The sequence below is a fragment of the Tachypleus tridentatus genome, chromosome 12 (assembly GCF_004210375.1).
Source record: "Tachypleus tridentatus isolate NWPU-2018 chromosome 12, ASM421037v1, whole genome shotgun sequence".
Lineage (NCBI taxonomy): Eukaryota > Metazoa > Arthropoda > Merostomata > Xiphosura > Limulidae > Tachypleus > Tachypleus tridentatus.
This window is the reverse complement of record NC_134836.1, coordinates 84689065-84710757: the sequence shown is the minus strand read 5'-3', so window position 1 is coordinate 84710757 and position 21693 is coordinate 84689065. Positions and strand designations below refer to the sequence as shown.

The following is a 21693-nucleotide window of genomic DNA, read 5'->3' as shown; positions in this document are numbered from 1 at the left end:
CATAGACGTGAGCAGACCACGATTCTCTCGTTAAAAAAATATTGTTATGCAATTCAAGTTAAAAGAAATCTTGTCTTTGTGTCCTAAGGGCTACAGAAGCTGGTTTTAAAGAGAGGTGACATGTTTCTTTCTTTTTCCTATGTTGTGCTTGCTATTACATTGTAATCGCTTTTCATCAGAAAGTCACGATGTAGGGTGTAATAATGGCGCACAACAAGAAGTTTCTTTAGGGGAAATGAGAAATCGAGACACTTTCATAATTGATGTGACAAGACAGTCGTTGGTTAGAGAAACTTCTGAATACAAATACTCGAGTTATCATGTGATTTTTCTGATGTACTCGGAATTTGTTGTTGGAAATGCTAGTGTGAATGTCTGTATATAAAAACTTTAAAACGTCAGTAAACTTTAATCAAATGAAGAGCGGAAAGGGTTAAAAGCTAGCAGAAAAAATAGGAAGTTTTGGAAGTTTATAATAGTGGGAAACCCTCACCTCATCCATAGAAGTTTATAATAGTGGGAAACCCTCACCTCATCCATAGCTATCTATAGAATGAAATATACAACCAAAAATATAGTGATCCAGTTGATAATTGGATAGCTGTTAAGTGAGTTCCCACCGAACAATGCTCGATCCATTATATTTTCATAATTATATAATTGTTTCATTTATTATGTTGTCCAAATTATAAATGAAGTAAATTAATAAGAAATAACTAGCCTACTATGCTAGTGAAAATTATTACAAACTAGTTTGCCTGTCTGCCCCGTAGCAATTCCCTTTGCTACACTACGCAGTTCGTATATTCAGTTTAGATTGTCAAATTGTTCTAGGATGATGGATTCCATTTTAAAACTCTCCTAAATCATTTGGTGTATTTTTGTGAATGTTTACATAACAAGAGTATACAATAGACATATCTGTAACACCGTTACGTTAAATAAAAAAAATTAAATACAAAAAAATACCTAGAAACATTGGACGTCATTATGATAAAAAGAAACTGAACAATCGCATAGTAAAAAAACTTACCTTAATTTTTTCAGCAAAAAACTATAAGGAATAAATAAACTACTTGTTTTAGCGCTATCTGCGCTCCATCTACTATGTATAATCGAACCCAGGATTTTAAGTAACACTAATTTCATGAGCTTACTCTGCATAATGTGTAACGTCATTCTTTAAACCACATGATGTAGTACCGCGAGTTAATATAATTGATAATGCTTTTGGAAATTTACAAGCGCAGCTTAATGTTTTACGAAAATCTGACGAACCATCATCTTTCATTTGCATTTATAGATAACTTATTCGGCCCAATGGAGTTCACTCGTATGGATCTAGGAGCACTGAACATCATGCGAGGGCGAGACAATGGAATACCAGATTACAACAGAGTTCGTAAATGTTACCATCTTCCAATGGTGTCGAACTGGTCGGACATTAACCCGGCATTTTATAGTGAACAACCAGAGGTAAAATTTGTGCGTGTTTTTTAAAAATAACTTTCTATATCTGAGATATGTAAGAACTGTTGTCATTTGTACCTTTGATGTAAAATTTAAAATGTACATTTTAAACAAAATTCTAAAATGTGATAGTAAAGAGGAAGAGATGAAAGTAACACCTCATAAAAGAATGAATAACCATAAAAAAATCCTTTTATACAATATTTTCATGTTCCTTGTTTTAATGTAAAGGAGACATGTGCATATTTCTTTTCACTGAATAATGTTTACATTAAATACCTCTGACATTTTCTTTAACATTAAGTAATAATCATGCATTATTTTCTTTCATAATAATGCATATACAAACTTAAATTACATCTATTGCTATAAATACAAAAAATACGAAAATGTTTTGTTCATGCTTCTTTAATAGGTGTACGCGTCTGTTCATTTTTATTTATATTAAAATTAACTTGTGGATTGTTTTATAATGTGAAATGAATTATATAACATGTTTCAAGTGTCTCGTTAAACAAAACGTGTATGTAAGTATATTTAAATAACGAATGTGTAGGTTTTAAGCTCACAGAGAATCGAAAAAAACCTGCTTATATAGTAGTCCAATACTAAACTGATTACTTTAGAAAAAACACACATTTAGTATTTAGTAGTTCAAAGTAATTAGCAATGGATTAAGTTGGAGTGCATGAAAGATACTTAGTTACTAAATAAAGTAAAAAGGCTTTATGAAATAGTACTGACAAGTGAAATATTTTGGTTTTAAAAATGTGTGTGTCTAACGTATGTATATGTATTTCATTTGTAACCTTTTGTACACCTTTTATAAATGTAAGTACCAGGGTGTCGCCAATATTTTTTTTTTTTAAATGAGGGTTGTTTCTGAAATCAACTTCTATTAACCTTGTAGCAGTTCAATGTATGGTCCACAACAAAGTTCATTTCAAAACATTGAAAAGTACACTAGCTTATAAAGAAGAATATGGAAGATGTTTTGCAGCATTAAATTAAATTTTCTGTGATCCACTGAAATAAGCCCAACGACACTCTAGGTGACGTTCTTGATATTTGTTATTTATATATATGATGCTGACTTCAACGAATTTTGCTAGTGTAAAATTAATGTGTAATTTCCTCTTGAACCAGCTGTTTAACAAACTCTCAAAGTTGTACGGAAGTGTAAACAACATCGACTTGTATATAGGCGGGATGCTTGAGACATATGATGGAAGACCTGGTCCACTCTTTCGAAAAATTATCAAACAACAGTTTGAAAGGCTTAGAGATGCTGACAGATTTTGGTTCGAATATGAAGGAAACGGGTAAGAAATTCGCGTTCATCTTTAAATCAGTCCAGTTTAAGTTTGAGAAAATATAATTTGCGCCATGAGTACTAAACCCTACACAATTACGTGAAACATTTTGCAAATAAATTTTTATTAGAATAATTCGGACACTATTTGTGATATTAACTGAATGTTTTTATTTACAGATTTGTGAATTAGGTGAGTATAATAAATCAACTGAAATTTACTGTCTTATGATGAGCAGTAAAATCTTTATATTACATTTGCAAGGCTAGTGAATAAATGCCGTTAAATTTTATGTTATCAGCCTATGTAAAAGATGTGCAGTAGATAACTGTTTTTAACCCCAATATCACAAAGTTCAAGCTAATTTGGTTTTATTTTCTGTATATCAGTTAATCGTTCCACGTACTCTTAAGTTAAATCTGTAACGAGCTCGTGAACCTAAAAGTAAAGCAATGATTAAAGCGTTAATCAATTTCTCCATCTTAAGATTAAGGTTAAAATCCAAATAAAATGTTAATCTTGTTCTTATTAAGCAAGAACCACGAATAGATCATAGAGTAAATTATTATTATGCATGTGTTCGAAGAACATTTATCAAATCAGATTTCATAGCAAATGTTTAACTTCAAGAATACTCCGAACATAGAATATTTATTTCTGAACAGTAAATCCAATTATGATTTAAAGACTAATCGTATCATGTTCTTGCATACAAAAAACTAGGATTTTTACAAGTGAAGAAGTCGAAAAAATCCGGAATCTCCGACTTTATGATATCATAATTAGAGCCACAGATATTCAGCCTGGAGATATACAGAAAGATGTATTCGTTTGGAAGGAAGGTTAGATGAACTTCAAGATAATTTTCTTAGCTTTTCTTTTGCTAGTTTTTCAGTCTTCTTGTAGAGAATTAAGAGAGGTAAAGATGATCTTTTATGTGTAAACCATAAAAAACAAAACGTTTTATGAAGTAACTGATCAACTAATTAGGAGTTATTTTCAGATAATAAAATGCAGTGAAGTGGAATTTTAAGCTGAATCTGTGCCAACATGTAAGATTCCATAGGACCTTTAGCTCAGATAGCCCTCGTGTAGCATCGCGCGAAATTCAAAAACAAACCATGGAATTTAAGTTCGTTGAATTGTTAAGATTTCTGACAGTGTAGAAATGCTCTCTGAAATAAACTAGTTATAATGATATTGAAGGCTTAATGCATATTAGATACCATTGTTTATTTTGTTTTTATAACGTAAGATATATTATTCCTCGAAAGATAATTTTTACACAGAATAAAGCTTAATTAATATGTTCAGGATAATCGTTGAACAACTGTTGTTTTGTTTTGTTTTTTTCAAAAGCTTAGGGTATTATGTAATAATTGAAACATTAAATTGAAATGGTCAGTTGTAGTGTGAAATAACTGTTGATCTGTTCAAAAGACCTTTAAGCGCCAGCCAGATTAAAATATACAGACATTTTATTTTCTGCTCGGTGATGTTATGTAATGTCTTTCCGCCATTTTAATGAAGTGATATATAAAATCAAAGCTAAATTGCCTAAACATTTGTCACAATTCATTGACTTATTTCATTTGATGAATGTTTCGATTGTGAAGCAACAACAATGAATCGGGATTAAGGCCAATGATAACTACTCAAAGGTCTTAATGTGCTAATGACTATCAGATCGTCGAAAATTGCACTGAAAGCAATAACAAAAGGAATCTATTATCAGTTTCAACTGTAATTATTTGTCTTACTTTTATTCTAATGTAGGTAGTCCATGTCCACAACCAATGCAAGTAAACAGTACTGTTTTGGAGCCGTGTATAGTTCTTTCTGGATACGACTATTTTAATGGTAACGAAGTAGCCTACATCTATTCTTGCCTCACGCTGGCCTTCATTCCCATAAGTAAGTAGAATAACTTAAATTATAATTCAATATTATAAATTACGTAAACTTTAAGTGTCGGGATTCTGGTGAGTAAAATGTTTAATGTTTTGTATTTTGAATGTAGTTTTCGATAACTGTGCTAAAGAGAGTAGTGTTTTTCGTTGGTTTTTTTTTTTTTCTGCAGCACCTATAAATTATGAGAATTTGTTTCGAAGAGTATTTAGAACAAACTTTGTTTATCAAAGAACACGAATAACATGCATGTAGTTTCAGGAAAAGATAATTGTTTTTACACACGATTATCTGAATGTTTTAAAGTACAATACAACAGATATGACCAGATGCGAGAAGAAAACCAATTATATTTGCAGTGAAACCTATTTTCCAAAGGATGTGTTAGAGTATTATAATTACGTTTATGTTAATATAACAAGCGACCGCCAGGACGCGATATTCATAGGGTCCAGAAATAGACTTATCAACATGTTATTGAGAAAGCGTTTTTGAAAAAATATAAATTATATTGTAGTTGAGCAGATACATTGCTCAACCACTAAAACCTAAACCACCAAAAATATTCGTCATCTATAACCACCATTAACCAATAGGCTTGTTTCTAGTTTAAACAACATTTACTAGAAACGTCGCAAAGTAAATAAATTAATATCCTAATTTTTAAAGTGGCTTTTCTCTTTAAAAAACAAACAAAAACTTTCTGTATAAATTATGCATATAACTATACAGTGTTATATCTTTCTGAATCTTGTTTGTATTTTGAAAATAGTTTTTGATAATGTTGGCTAGTGTTGCTGTTTATCTATTTTCCATAAATTTGATCAGATATTTCGCTCACACAGCATTTGTTTAGCAAAATGTCTATCGTGTAATGATTGTTCGCTCACATTGACACGTGCTTCAACATAGCAACGACACAGGCATGCGAAATTCAGTCAGAATGGATCATCTGCAAATGTTGTTGTAAAAGTATAGATTATAATTTATTAAACCCTCCTGTTGGTGAGCACAAGGTACTCGTTATAATTTTTTAAAAAATCAAGAAATTAAAAATACATCATGACGACACAAGCCTAATAAGGCTTATTTATTACTCCTTCACTTTAGTTAGCAGCAAAAGTTTATGGAACATGACTTGCTGGCACTGTTTTTAGGCTTTGGAATATTTAAGTATTATATACTATTCACCACAGTCAAGAGTTTTTGAAGAAACAATACGAAATTTGTATACATTGCAGAAACAAGAACATAGGTCAGATCGTGACCCTGCTACTACGTCGTGCCATCCACATAAACTTGAATTTCCCCTTGTGTTTGATTTATTGAGTCAGGGTATAATATATAACTCTTAATTGTTGACTTATGACATTTATTTTTTTCCATTTTACCTCTTATTTTTATCTAAATGTCCGATTTCCTTCCCAAGATATTTTCAGAAACATAAATCTGTTAGTTTTAGGTTTTCTCCGGTTTAAGAGATGACACTATTTACCTACTACTGAAAGTAATGTGCTTCAACGAAGATTGATCCTGATAAGTTTAGTGCTATCGTAACCCTAGTTTCCTGTCAATTGATTTGCATCTGACTATGTAATAGCTACATCAAAACCCTACTTCCTGGGGCTATGTAACTAATAGCCCCAGACCTTGCACACAACATTGGAATCATTCCCACGGCTTTCAAACCTTAAAATATATATATAGTTATCCGTTTCAGATTGCCCTATACACATTTAGCTCCACAACAACATGCGTATTAGTGAAAACCAAAATACTTATCTAAAAAAAAAAAAATCGAAAAGAAGAATTTACCTCCGATCTAAGCAAACTTTCAGTTGTGTAATCTCTATTCTTTATTAATGTAGTGAGCGTTGTTTATAATAAAAAAATAACAGCAATAGGCAGTTCCTAGATTCTAATACTTAATTACACACTTTTTCTTTCTTCGAACTGTAACATTGATTAGTTTTAGTGGCTTTTTAGCGTCTTCGTTCATTCAAAATGCCATTTACGATGTATCGGAAACTTTTTTTTTATTGAACAAATAAAGTTTAAATAGTGTTAATTGCATTTAACTAAGAAATTATTAGTGTTGAAGTATGCGAAGTCAATCTTATAGCATAAATGTCGTCAGATGTCTTATTTAAAAGTTTTTCATAATAGAACTTGCAATACTCTCACAGTACCATTTTTCTTTCCATAAACCTGATCGGATTCCACTTACATTGCCTTTGTTTGGTAAGACGTGTTTGTTGCATAAAGGTTTAACTTAAACCAAATGTTCTGTCCCTATTCTCATTCATTATGAAAAAGAATGAATGCTTCTAAAATGTGTATAAAGAGTACGAAGAAATGAACTGTAGCTTTCAGTATTTTGGTGACATTTATGTTGATGTGCAAATCTTGCAAAACTCCATATGTCAATCATTTATTAATGTTTAAAGTTAATGTATTCGGGAAAGAAGCAAGACTACATGCAGTAGTTCCTTATGCAATTTAATTTCTGTGGGGCCTTCTTTCTCCATTGAAATGTTATCTATTAAAATAATCACTTACTAAATGTAACACTTTTTTTGGATACTGGTCTCTACTAAAAAACAATAAAAGAATAACATGGGTTTTCATGACACCATAGTCTCGTAGATAACTTCTTACTCTCTGTCGTTTTGTTGATGCGGTCCTGAGTGAATGAACCTTGCTGGAGTAATGAGGTGGCGTGAGCTGATCTTGCATCGAAACTGTTGCCCTTAGCAGATCATGGCCCCAAAGTTTACTGTGTTTATTAACATAAACCCTTAGATGACCAATAAAATGTTTTATTGCATTCATAAACAAAATCTAAACGGTCAGATTTAGATTTGGCAGCAAATGTTTTTTTTTTTTTTTTTCAGTTTGTGCAGGCCTAGGATATGGGGTGATTAAACTCCAAAACAGGAGAAGACGTAAGCTGCGGTCCAAGATTGGCGACATCAACAACAAGAACTGTGACAAACTCTGTAAGTTTTCTGTTCTCTAGCTTTGTCTATGCTTAACAGCATGCTAATGTGTATTTGACATAAACCTTTACTCTAAGTATCGGAGGAAGTATCATTATAAATCTTATTGTATAGATGTCAAAGAATGGCTCCATCAAAACCACAAGCGAGTTGCTAAACTGAAGATTGGTCCTGATGAGGTTGTTTACACTATAAATCGAAAGGGAGAAACTCTAAGGAAAATTGACTTCAAAGAGGTCAACTCATTGATTGTAGAAGTTACTCAAGACACCCAGTTGAAACCAATGTTATTGATACGGTCTCCAAGAGATCATGATCTAGTAAGTTTATCTCTGCGTTATTTAAACATTAAAAGATCAAGCTTTTCAACTTTGCATGAGAATGTAGCGCCAGATTTACAGCAAATGTTTAACCAACAAGAACACCTAAATTTTGCTGAATACTAATTTCAAAATTCCTAGGATGTTCCTTTCTTATTAAAGACAAAAGAAGTGAATTCACCTTTCAAAAATGCTCAAACCATTTAATTCAGTATGGCTAATGCAGTTTTCATTATGAATTAGTATTCTGTTACTTAAATGTTTTCCATCAAAAATATTTCGAACAATGAAAAGTCAGCTTCTTAACGCTTGTAGTTGAACAATGCACTCGGAAAGTCTTTATAATGGAAATTACCACGTGAACAATCCCGTTAGAATGCAGGTCTTGTAATACGTATTCTGTAAAATACCGTAAGCGTTATTAGAAGTAAGCATTCTTTACATATACATAGTAGATGAATTAATTGTAAAAAGGATCTTGCTGCTAAATAATGGCTGAATGAATTTCTAATGAGCAAGTTTTTGGGATAAATAAATGGATAAAGATTATCACAGCTTGTAGGTCATTCTGGCAGTTAAAATAAAAATGGAAAATGCATACTCACGCACTGCTGAACATTAAGACATTAATTTTCCTTTTATTGTTTGTAGGTAATACAGTTTGAGAATCAACAAATTAGAAAGAAATTTCTGCACAAACTGGAAAACTTTTTGTTGAGTCGAAAGAAAACCCTCGAGGTTATTCAGACAAACAGAGATGCTATGTTGGCTAACGCAGAAACGAAGGAAAAGCGTCAGAAACGTTTAGAACATTTCTTCCGGGAAGCATACGCTCTAGTAAGTTAAGAGATAAAACTTATCTTTCTAAAAACATGGTAAAAATAATACATTCTAAACATACAGATGATTAATTTTTGTTTATTAAATCGCTCGTTAGTATGACTTTAAATTACAAATGGTTTAGTAATTATTTCTTCATTTGTATGTACAAGTATGTACTTAGGCCCGGCATGGCAAAGCGTGTTAAGGCGTGCGACTCGTAATCTGAGGGTCGCGGGTTCGCATCCCCGTCGCGCCAAACATGTTCGCCCTTTCAGCCGTGGGGACGTTATAATGTTACGGTCATTCCCACTATCCGTTGGTAAAAGAGTAGCCCAAGAGTTGGCGGTGTGTGGTGATGACTAGCTGCCTTCCCTCTAGTCTTACACTACTAAATTAGGGACGGCTAGCACAGATAGCCCTCGAGTAGCTTTGTGCGAAGTTCAAAACAAAAGTATGTACTCGTTGGAGTTTTCGATATGTTTTACACTCGTGTATTTATCCAAAGTAATATTACACGAACTTGTTACAATACTGATATAGTATATTTTCATTTTTATAGACATTTGGATTAAAACCAGGTGAAAAACGGAAGTTGGAGGATGTCGGTAATGACATAATCATGGTTATGCGGACATCGCTGTCAAAGAAAGAGTTTGCTGAAGCTCTAGGAATGAAAGCGGACTCGCTGTTTGTTAAACAGATGTTTAATTGTGTTGATAAAGACAAAGACGGAAGAATCAGTTTTCAGGAGTTTCTGGATACCATTGTTTTGTTCTCTAGAGGTAAACGGATGTACGCATTATTAGGAATGTCGGCACTATTAATATTATTCAGCAACCTTGACTATTGACAAATATTTATTGCACCGTGTAGAATGTTTAGTCATTGCCCTAAATGGTAATGTGTATTGCAACACCTTATTTATTATTAAACAGTCTTCAAGTACAGACGGTTAAAAATATCTGAAATTGGTTTGCGTTGCACAACTTGATATTTCACCGTTTTTACATTTTTCTGAAGGTCAATACTTTTTTTAATCTAGAAAAGCAAATTATCGATGCTTTTTACTTATTTTGAAACTTTAATAAATGTAAACATGTATAAATATACACTTGTTTATTAAGACATATTAAAGTGATTTCCAACAAATCTTAAGAGTTGTAGAAAATTTTCTGAACATTTTATGGGTCACCGTGTTTATCAGTATTGTATAAACTACATACTTTTAACTTACGTACACTTACTGGGATACGGAAAAGTTTATCCCCGATGGTACGACTACAAGTTGTCGCTAAAACCCAAGGATCGATCCCCTGCGACGGCCACAGCAGACAACCCAACGTGGTTTGCTCTACTACCAAAACATATTAGTTTGGTTATGATCTGCGCTGTTATCAGTGATACAGTAACAGATGGGAACCGCTTATTCGTCTGGTAAAACAATGAAAGCATTTGGACACTAACACATCGCGAACCATCAACATAACATTTTCACGTAGCAAAGTTTAAACTTCTTTCGGTTGTGATTTACTATTAAAAAACGCTTTTTGTCACAACGTGACAGCTCCTTTGTAATTTATCTTATCCTTTCTTGTATTTTTGTGTGTAACGTCAAAGTGGAAACTTTCACGAATATGAATCCTACATTGAGATCCTATTCAGATAAGTTTTTACCAAACATATTTCGCACGCTTTATTGTACAAGAATAACTGGGAAAGTAAAAAAAAAATTTTTTATCAATGTGTTTTATAAATACGAAAATTGAAGCGTCAGTCTTGGACTGGATTCATTTCTACTGCCGTTTTATTTTTTATTTGCTTTTTACTTTGATCGGGCACGTGCTCATTGAAAAATCACACTAACGTGAGTTGTCCTCGTTTTTGTTTTACTAGTGCATGTGTTTAAATATTCCAGCAACTTTGCATCTATATTATGCTCAGTGACTAATACAATTGCATGTGTGAAATTCGGTTACTTTGTTTTTATAACCTTGACATTAATTAAATTAGCCTAATCCCATGTTTAGAAAAAGCCTAGTTTTACGATTCGATTTCTGTTTTTCTTTATTATAAAGGTAAGTGTGGTATCCCACTCCTGACAGAAATTTCCTTAAGATATACGTGATGTAATTTAACTAGTATTTAGTAATAGTTTGTAATTAGACTTCCATGATTTTGTGTGATACTAACTCTGACAATTATTGATATGTAATTCTTACTGCAACTACACCCAGATTATAACTGTGACGATCCTTCAATACCACCTTACATTGTAAATGCGTTGAAACGTTTCGCATTTACAGCATGAAATATCTACTTAACATATAAATGTGGCTGAAAATTTTATTTTCAAGGGTCAGGTTATTGCAATAGAAACGAAACAGCTTTTATTTTACTTGTTTTTAAGAAAATCATTTTTTCTCTAATGGCACATTAATTTTTATCCATTAATTAATAAAATCATTATATGGGTTTAAGGAATAAGCAAAATATCTTAAGATGCCACAAACCTCATGGCATTAAGATTACTGCTCGACTGAAGAATTAATGTAGTCTACCAAAGAATAATGCATTGTAATCGTTACGTTTTTGATGAATGACATTGTGATCTCTTCTCATGGCTAACGTATAAGTTAATTATTCTTATTAGTTAATGCCTAATTCTGATTTACTTTAAGAGCGTGCTTTGATTATAATGTAGCGTTGTATACAGTTTTCAGTCTGTATTGGAAATTATCACCAATTTTAGAATCAGTGATATTGATGACGATAGCGTTATCTCATTAACTATTACGTTTTTGTTCATATCGTGTATTTTGTATTTCAATAATTAACAAATGTCATTTTTCATACACGTAGAATTTAAAACGAGTATATTTATTTGTAGAATATTTAGGATATTAATATAATGAGGACAGCTCTTCTCAAATGTTTAAATAGTGATTTGAATGTTACTTAGCAGTGATTTAAACTGAGTTCGGACTTTTGACAAATATTTTTCAGGATTAGACTTCAATTACTTAATACCTTTTGATTTCCATAGTTTGTTTTTAAAGGGATGTAAATCATCAGCGATAACTACTGTATCTTATGCAGGTAAAACTGAAGACAAACTTCGAATTTTCTTCGATATGTGTGACAATGATGGGAATGGAGTCATTGACAAACGAGAGTTGACAAAAATGCTGCGTTCTCTGGTAGACATCGCCAAAACTAACTCCATGACAGAATATCAAGTGATGGATCTGATTAGTGGGATGTTTGCAGCTGCAGGATTGGAAGACACCGAAGAGTTAAACTACGATGATTTTAAAGTTATGATGAAAGAATACAAAGGCGACTTTATCGCTATTGGACTGGATTGTAAAGGTGATGTTCTGTGTGACTGTACCACAAAAGAAACTTCATTATATGATTTTTTATAATACTGATATCTTAATAGTCGTTTTTATGTTAAATTATTAATAACACCTGATGTGTAAAAGTTAAGAGTATACTAGATATACTTCAGCAGGGTTCTCGAAAGTTTAGTTTCAAATTAAGAATAAAAATGTATTTATGTCTTGCTTTTGTAGTTCATACGCCACATTGTGTTCTAGTCTCAGTTGTAGATAATTATGATTCTTGGCGTGCTCATATTTTGCTGATGTTACGCAGTACAAATGGCAGCGACCCTAATGTCACTTCATTTTAGTATCGGCTGAATGACAGATATTATACTACTGTATAGTGGCGTGAGTTGTTAAAACATAACACTTTCCAGGCGGCTTTCGGAGAAATAATGTTAGTCATGCAATACCTGAATATCCAGTGCCCATTAGGTACGTCGTCTTACAACAAGACTTGTTATGCAATTTCCATTAATTTCAGTGTATCAAATGTATAAACGTTTTTTGTTTTGTTTTTCGCTTTAACTTTTTATACACAGTTAATTATATTATTAGATTAACTTGTTTGATATGAAATATGAACTTCATTTTCCATAATTATCATGCTTGCAAATCTTGGTCAATATTGGAAGTTTAACGCCAACATGCTCGCTTATTTTTTTTTCATACACTGTTTTTACTAGGACTTTTCTTTTAAACAGGTGCTAAACAAAACTTCTTAGATACCTCCACTAATGTAGCTAGGTGAGTTTGTTTTTTGTGTTTTTTGTCGTATTATAAGTAAAGGACTAGAGATGAAAAAATATCAAATTAGAAATTTGAAATATCCTTCTTAAATACTTTCCAAAAGATTCAGCGTTGCCTATGTAATGGATATTAATAGAATTTTGATTCTGTATTAAACGTGAATACTTATTAATGTAAAGTGTGTGTGTGTGTGTGTGTGTGTGTGAGCATCATTGGGCAACAAAGTGTTATAAAAAATACAAACAAGACAATGTTTACGTTACACAATAAAGAAATAAAATATTGATATCGTGTGTGCAGTATTCGCGTCACCCCGGTAGATTACAATGAGTCTCACCGTTCTTGTATAAAAACCTGATGTTCAGCTAAATTATTACTCCTGATGATATGTAGTCAACTTTTAATGTTTCCAAAATTTTATTGTGTATCGTAAACGTTTTTTTTACCTGTATAAATATCTACTGTATTAACAAGTGTACATTCTTTTCTTGAAGAATGACCAGTTTTCAAATCAGCCAACCATCAGAAGAATCGCCAAGCTGGGCCCGACAGAAGTGGAATAACTTCATTACAGTCCTGGAAGAGAACAGACAGCATATTTTCTATCTCTTTGTCTTTTTTGTCATCAATGTGGTTTTGTTCATGGAAAGGTTTATCTGTAAGTGTTTGCTGTATTTTGTAATTTGATTTGAATGTGCATAGATAATAGACTGTGTGTGTGTGTTTTTAGCTTAAACGCATTCATTTACTAACTTAAGTGTTTACTGTATATGTACGAGTTTTCAGCCTCGTTTTGTTTCTTTTTCAAATCTAAATAATAATAATAATAATAAAGGTGGTCTTTTTCATGGAACAAGTATTTTATAAATGTTACTTCTTCATTTTCAATGTGCTCCTAAACTGCACTATTTACAGCGTAGCATTGTCTCTATAAATCATTTGTTATAAATATGATCTGGGTTATGGGGAAACATGTATTTGAGAACAATGTTGTTTTGTCTTGGTGTTGATTATACTTAGTGGTTCAGTTCATAGTAAGATTAATGATTTTGCATTTATTCTATTCTCCTTTCAGTATGTATTTAAAATTTTCCTTGTACCTTTCAACGAGTTTATCCTATCTCCTTGTAGTCTACACCTATATGACAGAACACATGGACCTGAGACATGTCATGGGTATGGGTATTGCATTCACTCGAGCCGCTGCGGCCTCTTTATCCTTCTGTTATTCTCTGCTGCTGCTGACCATGTGTCGGAACCTGATCACCAAGCTGAGAGAACTTCCTATCCACCAATACATCCCACTAGATTCCCACGTTCAGTTCCACAAAATTGTTGCCATGACAGCACTTTTCTTCACGTGTAAGTAAACAGATGTTTTTTTCCAAACATATGTCACAATAATTACACATCGTCAAGACTCTAAGAGTGATTACTGCTTTACTTCCGGTTTTTTTGTGACAGCCTGCTTTTTTGTACTAATAGTTATTTCTATTCTTCTGTGTAGTGGTTCATACTATTGGTCACTGTATCAACTTCTATCACGTATCAACTCAGCCAGTGGAACATCTACGTTGTCTTACCAAAGAGATGCAGTTTGAGTAAGTGACATTTTTTTAGTTCTGGTAGACTATCAACGTTGTTTAAGTTAAAGCAACTTTGAGAGATACTACTACATAGGTCTATACTGAAGGATTGATTAATTGATTATTTGAAATTATCCCATTGTGTAGTGTTGTATTTATGTGCTCTACCCACCACGGGCACCGAAACACTGGTTCTAGCAGTGTGAGTGTGTAGACAGCATACATACCTCTGTGCCACTGAGAGGCCCCTACTGAAATATTCATTGTACTGTCTACAGAATTATTGATAAGTTAGATATTTTGTTACCTAAGTATCTGATGCTGTCCACTCGTGCAGCAGATAGCCTGATGTGGCTTTGCTATAAGAAAAACACGCACGCATACAATTTGGTACTACACTTGGCATAAACTTACAAAACAGTAGTTCAATAAAATTTTGAATGCAAACCAATAAAGTCGATGGTATGGCTTTTGACCCATGATCTGTCAATATAAAACATCCAGAGAACAAAATTTGTATCACAAAACAGCCAAAGAATAACACATTATTAAAATGATCAATATATAAAGCCCTATTTCATACTAAATAAAATTTAATAATTCAACATTTTCATGATAAAAACTATTCCTGTGCTGTAAATATGTCACTTTAGAGAAACTTGTAGGTCCTAATTAAAGACTTAGTTTGAGACTTAGTTTGAGTACAACCAAAGTACAGTAGGAATAAAACCAAGAAAACTGGAACCATGTAAAGTTTGATAAAATGGGCTCAAAATCATAGGTAATAAAATACAATTCAAAGTCAGTAATAATGAAATTAGTGATTGAAACAACTAGAACAACAAACTTAAGGCAAAATACTAGTCTACTCGTGAGAACAGAAATGGAGCATTTATTAATAATTAATTGACTGAAAAACATTCACATCCCTAAGTTCACTGAAAGAAATTTGATTATATTAAAATTTAAACTTTTAGCTTAATTCATCTTGTTTCCCTAGAAATTTTAATCTGGTATTTTATTAGTACAGGTTTAAATCGGATAGATAAAAAGGGAGCATGTATTTATTTTAAAAATATTTTTTCTTTTTGTTTTGCAAACGGAATTTTTTTTCCTTTTTTAACTGTTTTCTATTAAAACAAAAGAATATTTTAAACCTCATTAATCAATACAAATTCCTTTCATACCAAACATTTAAGTGAATAAAATTATTTTTTGAACAAAACCTTTTCTATTTACTAATTTACCTACTTAATTTTCTTAGTTACTAATCGACTGTTTTGATAGTTTTTGTTGGTTTTATTATTTGTTGCATACAGTTTGCTTATATAATATTATATCACACTAAAACTAGATTTATAATATATATTTTCTTTATTTGTGTAGCTCTGACTTCAAACCAACGATAGCATTCTGGCTCTTTCAAACTATAACTGGTAAGCTTTTCATGACAAATTCATTTTATTTAACAACAACTTGCGACATTACATTATCTTTGTTAGAGGGAGATTTTTACTTTTTCATATACATGTACATCTTTTAGACGTTAGCAAACGAATGATAACTATGAAAATGTTATAAACAATTTCTGATTTTCTATTTGATATACTGTTAAGACTAAGTAAGTGGAACTGAAATTTAATCATTTATTATATTTCTTGCCTTTTAAAATAAATGTTTTATGTATTTTAACAGGATGTTTTCATACCATGTTTCTTTGCACATACTCCAAATTCTGTCGTACATGTGTACACGTACTCATGAATTAAATTAGTTCTAAATAATCTGGTGTATATTTGTTTTATTTCATTTAGTAATGTTTTCGAGCTGTTATAAACCAGTAAAATTTTGAAAAATATGCTATGGTCTTGTTGCCTCTACTCAATGAATATTTTAAAATTTGCCTATTAAAGTGTTATTTGTAAACCTATATTTAAATTCTAACTACTTAAAAATCTACCTTTTAAGATTTATCCTTAGTTTGTAAACACTTTTTCTTTTCAGGTATCACTGGTGTTATCCTGTTTGCTATTGTTTGTATTATTTTTATCTTTGCTCACCCGAAAATACGGCAAAAAGCATACAAGTATTTCTGGGGAACCCATAGCTTGTACATTCTCTTGTACATCTTGTGCATTATCCATGGATTAGCAAGACTCACTGGGGTAACTAAGTCTCAACAACTTGTTTTCTAGAGATGTAACTATAAATAAAATGCTCGCAAGTACTCGCTTTTTTTTTTTAATAACTGATTTAGAATGTTATTACAAAACGTGTTAACATATTAGTTCGTATTATAAAATTTTAATTTCGACTAAAATAGTATTAATCTTCATAATTATTCACCTTTCAAGTACAAGATTGTTGCCATATTGTTTCACATTACTTGTAGATCTATAAAAACTAATTGTATTTATGCTTTATTACTTGTATGAATTACTCTTACTTGGCGATATTCTAAAAGCAGTTTAGAAAAAAACACTTCATTATATGTATCAATTTAGAGTCCTCGTTTCTGGATGTTTTTCATTGGTCCAGCTATCGTTTATATCTTGGATAAAATTGTTAGTCTTCAGACCAAGTACATGGAACTTGACATCATTGAAACCGATTTACTTCCTTCAGGTAAGAAGTTTTATCTTGTTCCTTTCAAAGCTTTTCTTCAAGATTACGAAACAGTAAATACACCTGATTTCATTGAACCAGATTTGACTTTCATTTTGTGCTTACATTCCTTTCATATTTCAACTCCATAAAATTGCTAATTTGTGTAGTACTAAAACATTGTCACTAGTTTCTGCTCACTTACAAGGAGACTGTTTCTCGCCTCATTCTAGTTACCACACACTTTAAAAGTTTAATTCAAACAATAATATCGTTCTTGTTAATAACTGTGATTAGCTTAAGTTTTATTTTATTGCTTTTTTTCCAGACGTAACCAAGGTAAAGTTTTCCAGACCGCCTAATTTTAAATACCTATCTGGTCAATGGGTCCGACTTGGATGCACGGGTTTTAGGCCTAACGAGTTCCACTCACTAACACTGACTTCTGCCCCTCATCAGAACTCTTTGTCAGTGCACGTGAAGGCTCAAGGTCCCTGGACATGGAAATTAAGAAATTATTTTGATCCAAGTAACCTAAATGATGCCTCGCTTCCTAAGGTACTTGTATATAATTATTTCATAATTGAATATAAGTTATGAGAAGTAAAAGCCAATGTAATTACTTCACAATGAAATAAATAGAAAACTACAATTCGAAAAAAAATGATCTATTGATGATGAAACGTCGGTTTCTCAAAGGAACTAGTTTAACAAGGGTTAGTTGTTTTTTGGTACCATTCATTAAACTTTACTTGTTGCTAGAGAAATTGCCATACATGAATATGCAAGTATATGAATAATACGTCATTAGGTCAAATGTTCCTCCTTCATCTGTACCACATGTTGCACATTCATAAAACGTATGTTATTCACTGTACACTTAATTACTTTCTTATACGGTTGCAAGCAGCGATTGTCATGTTTTCTGACATGATTTACCCCACAGTATCACAACTATTATCGTTACTCATGATTCCCATGGAAAGTTAATGATATATCATACTGTGCATTGTTTTCCCCCCTTCATGAACTAATTGAGTTAGCAATGTTTTAGTCAACTCTTATACACTTGTTACTTTTAGTGTTTCACTCAACTCCTACGGGCATACGATCAATGATGTATATTTTATGAACTCTTGACAGTTTTGAATTGAAAATTTGTTTCCAACTTCCTTTTCACATCAAGATTCGACTGGAGGGACCGTTTGGCGGAGGCAATCAAGATTGGTACAAGTTCGAAATAGCAATTATGGTGGGTGGAGGAATTGGGGTCACACCTTATGCCTCCATCTTGAACGATCTCGTCTTTGGCACGTCCACCAATAGATATTCCGGAGTAGCGTGCAAAAAGGTAAACATAAAAAAACAACAACAAAATTTTAATCAAATTATAAGGTAAATGCTAATTAACAAGAATTTAGTTTTATTTTAGGTCTATTTACTGATTACTTAGCCTCATTTGTAAATAAAAAACAACTGTCAACTTATTTTAAAAAATGCCTAAGTAAAATAGTTCTACTGACCAGGTTAACTGGTTTAACTTTTAAAGGTTTACTTCTTATGGATCTGTCCATCCCACCGTCACTTTGAGTGGTTTATTGATGTCCTCAGGGATGTTGAGAGAAAAGACGTAACTAACGTTTTGGAGATTCACATCTTCATTACCCAGTTTTTCCACAAATTCGATTTAAGAACAACTATGTTGGTAAGTGGTTCTATCTCATCTAACAGCAGATAGTGATGTTTTCATATACTGTTTCAATACGCAAGGAATTAGCGGAAGTGTTTTAGTAAAGATTCCTTTATAGTTTTGAAATATTTGTGACTAGCAAGTAGTATTTTTTTTTCACAAATTTTGCTATCTATCCGTTAAGAAACCTTTATTAAATGTAAACGGTTGTAATTAAAGGTGTATTTAAAATATTTTCTTCATGAATAATGATTTGCGAGTGTGATTTTTATCATACGTTTCTATTATTATTGTATACACTTCAATTTACCACCATCACTGTAACTTTTATTATCATATTTATATTGGTATGTTCCAAACTGTGTGTTTCTTCTCATTCATTCTTTCATGTTATGCAAGTAATAATGTGTATCATTTTATCTTTTACTCCTTTTAAATGTATCTCTTGCTAATTTGGTCAGATGCAAATGAAATTGTTTATCTTGTAGTACATTTGTGAGAATCACTTCCAACGGATTTCCAACTGCAGTATGTTCACTGGCTTGAAGGCAATCAACCATTTTGGTCGACCTGATATGACAGCTTTCCTCAAATTCGTTCAAAAACAGCATTCCTACGTAAGTAAATAGACATACTCTTCTCTTCTCTGAAGAAAACTGCATGAATGCCTACGTGCTCTCCTCGATGTCACAGCGGAAAGTCTAAGGGCTTTTATACTAAAATAATCGTGTCTCAATAACCGCGGTAACCAGACCATAGATACTATCTTGCATAGCTGTGTGCTTAACAACAGCTTGCGAATCAATCTCGATTCTATATAAAGAAACTTTACTCTTGCTTAGGTGAATAAATACCAGTCTGTAAGTACTTGGACTTTATAGAAGTTGCGCTTTCTTAAGTTTTTTTGTACGCTAATGTTAATGTTGGGTATTTTGTTCTGTTATTTCTGAAACGTTAGTAAGCACTTGTTATTTACAAACAAGTTGTAAGATACGTCACGATTCACAAAGTGTTATAATTAATATTTAAATGTCACATATTTACATATTATTTACGACTTTAGGTTTTCAAGTAGCCCTTCAAGACGTTTTTTTGTTCAGCAATTTACACAAGAATGATTTATTGAAGGTTCTAACCACAATCATGATGATTAAGTAGCATTTGTATAAACAGACTCAACTAAGTTTTGTATCTATTTACAGGTAAGCAAAATTGGTGTGTTTAGCTGTGGACCCACAGCACTAACGAAAACAATCAACAACTCCATAGAAACAGTCAACAAGTCTCGCAAGTTGCCGTATTTCTTGCACCACTTCGAGAACTTTTAGATGTCTTCTATATTTCGGGGAACAGTGTATTTGATGACCACTAGTTACAGCAGGTCCTTCATAAATGTTGAACTCTGTGTTAAAGAATGTGGAAGTTAGGGGAGGGGATTTAATACCTTTTGTGTCCATTCCTAGTTATCGACGAGTTAAAGTACTATAAACAACAAATATAACGTAGAAATAAATGGTATAATAAAAGCAAGCAGAACAATCAAGCAAAACGAGTAACTTTGTTGCCAAGTGATAGGGAAATTAGGCCAATCTCTGTACATATTCTTTTAAGTGTTTTAGCCTTATGTAGTAATTGCAAGGTCTAGTTTAATTTAAGGTCTTCAATAAATGTGACAAGCTCAGAAAGTTTTAGTTTGAAATTTCGGTATATATGACAACGAAAACAAGGCGCGGTTGTTTTAGAATTTATAAGATCTAGTACGTAACTGACATAAATTTCACCACAACCGTGTCTCTTACTTAACTAATGTCCGTATAGTTTTCATCGTATACTCTTCATTTTATAAAAGTTATTTCCACGAGAGAACTGTTTGGTTTGGTTTTCCAATTCGTGTTGTCTTTATAATAAGTCATAAACATTATATTTTAAATACAAACTCAGAAAAAGAAAATTTAGGGTGTACATTTTAATGTGATATGGTTAGTAAATAAAATTTATTTAAATGATTATGCAAAGAAATGTCGAGTGCCTGTAAAATATATGTATTTCAAATTTTGTCGTCCATAAAGCAATATTTGAAATTCTAAAAATACTTTTTTAATTGCAAGTTTTTAACACATACACACACTTGTTTTTTGTGCAGTGTCTTCTGTTAATTTTCTTAGAAAATCAAGTATGCTTACCTGCAGTTTACAGGAGTGAGCGTTGAGTCAACACATTTTGTTGAACTGCAGTTATAACGTTACTCCAGATGTCATGAACACTGTGATTAAGTAGGTGAGGTCTACAGTGACACCTGTGTATGATATTTATTAGTTTCTAACCTTTTGACCTGTTCAATTTCTCATTAGTAGCTTAGTGAAGACGGATTATTATTTCAAGCATTGTATGTACATCTAGATTATTGAGGGAAAACGAACAATAGGGCTTAAGGCCATTTCCAGTAACGTTTAGAATAATTAATTGTAAGAGTTTTGGATATTGTCTCTCAAATGAAATTGTACTTATGTTTTGGGTGCTCATAGTCAATTTTATTAATAAAAATTTATTACGAAATAATTAATTACTTTTACTTCATCATAATTTCAGTTTTTATTTGTAGTCAAGTAAACCGTTTTTATATACGATATTTTATTCTTGAACGTTACTTCTCGCTGTTCATTCTCCTACTTCATAAGTCTGATATTTTATACTGTATTTAAGACGACCTATAATTAAAGATGCACATCACTTTTAAAAAGGGATTTTCGGAGAAAAACAAATTTGGATGCTGATTAGAAAGGAGTAAATACGTTTTAAGAGTTTAATGAATCAAAAATGTTAATTAAATATAATAACAAATATA

General features: G+C 32.0%; 1 protein-coding gene across 3 annotated transcripts in view; it reads left to right on the top strand.

Moving 5' to 3' along the window:
- The window catches only part of LOC143233862 (dual oxidase-like), an 86669-nt gene extending 65265 nt beyond the window's left edge, over positions 1–21404 (top strand). For 2 of the 3 annotated variants that reach the window (XM_076470668.1, XM_076470667.1), the window contains 21 exons: positions 1304–1476; positions 2617–2792; positions 3507–3625; positions 4560–4697; positions 7586–7690; positions 7805–8010; positions 8662–8847; positions 9392–9614; positions 11929–12201; positions 12923–12965; positions 13463–13626; positions 14100–14330; positions 14476–14569; positions 15941–15990; positions 16559–16719; positions 17059–17179; positions 17487–17716; positions 18345–18509; positions 18708–18863; positions 19337–19465; positions 20051–21404. In XM_076470668.1, coding sequence (XP_076326783.1) covers positions 1304–1476; positions 2617–2792; positions 3507–3625; positions 4560–4697; positions 7586–7690; positions 7805–8010; positions 8662–8847; positions 9392–9614; positions 11929–12201; positions 12923–12965; positions 13463–13626; positions 14100–14330; positions 14476–14569; positions 15941–15990; positions 16559–16719; positions 17059–17179; positions 17487–17716; positions 18345–18509; positions 18708–18863; positions 19337–19465; positions 20051–20176 — 3269 coding nt within the window. In that variant the 3' untranslated portion in view covers positions 20177–21404. The remainder of the gene's footprint in view (positions 1–1303; positions 1477–2616; positions 2793–3506; positions 3626–4559; positions 4698–7585; positions 7691–7804; positions 8011–8661; positions 8848–9391; positions 9615–11928; positions 12202–12922; positions 12966–13462; positions 13627–14099; positions 14331–14475; positions 14570–15940; positions 15991–16558; positions 16720–17058; positions 17180–17486; positions 17717–18344; positions 18510–18707; positions 18864–19336; positions 19466–20050) is intronic. The other variant, XM_076470669.1, reaches the window with a different exon arrangement.
- The last annotated feature ends 289 nt before the right edge of the window (positions 21405–21693 follow it).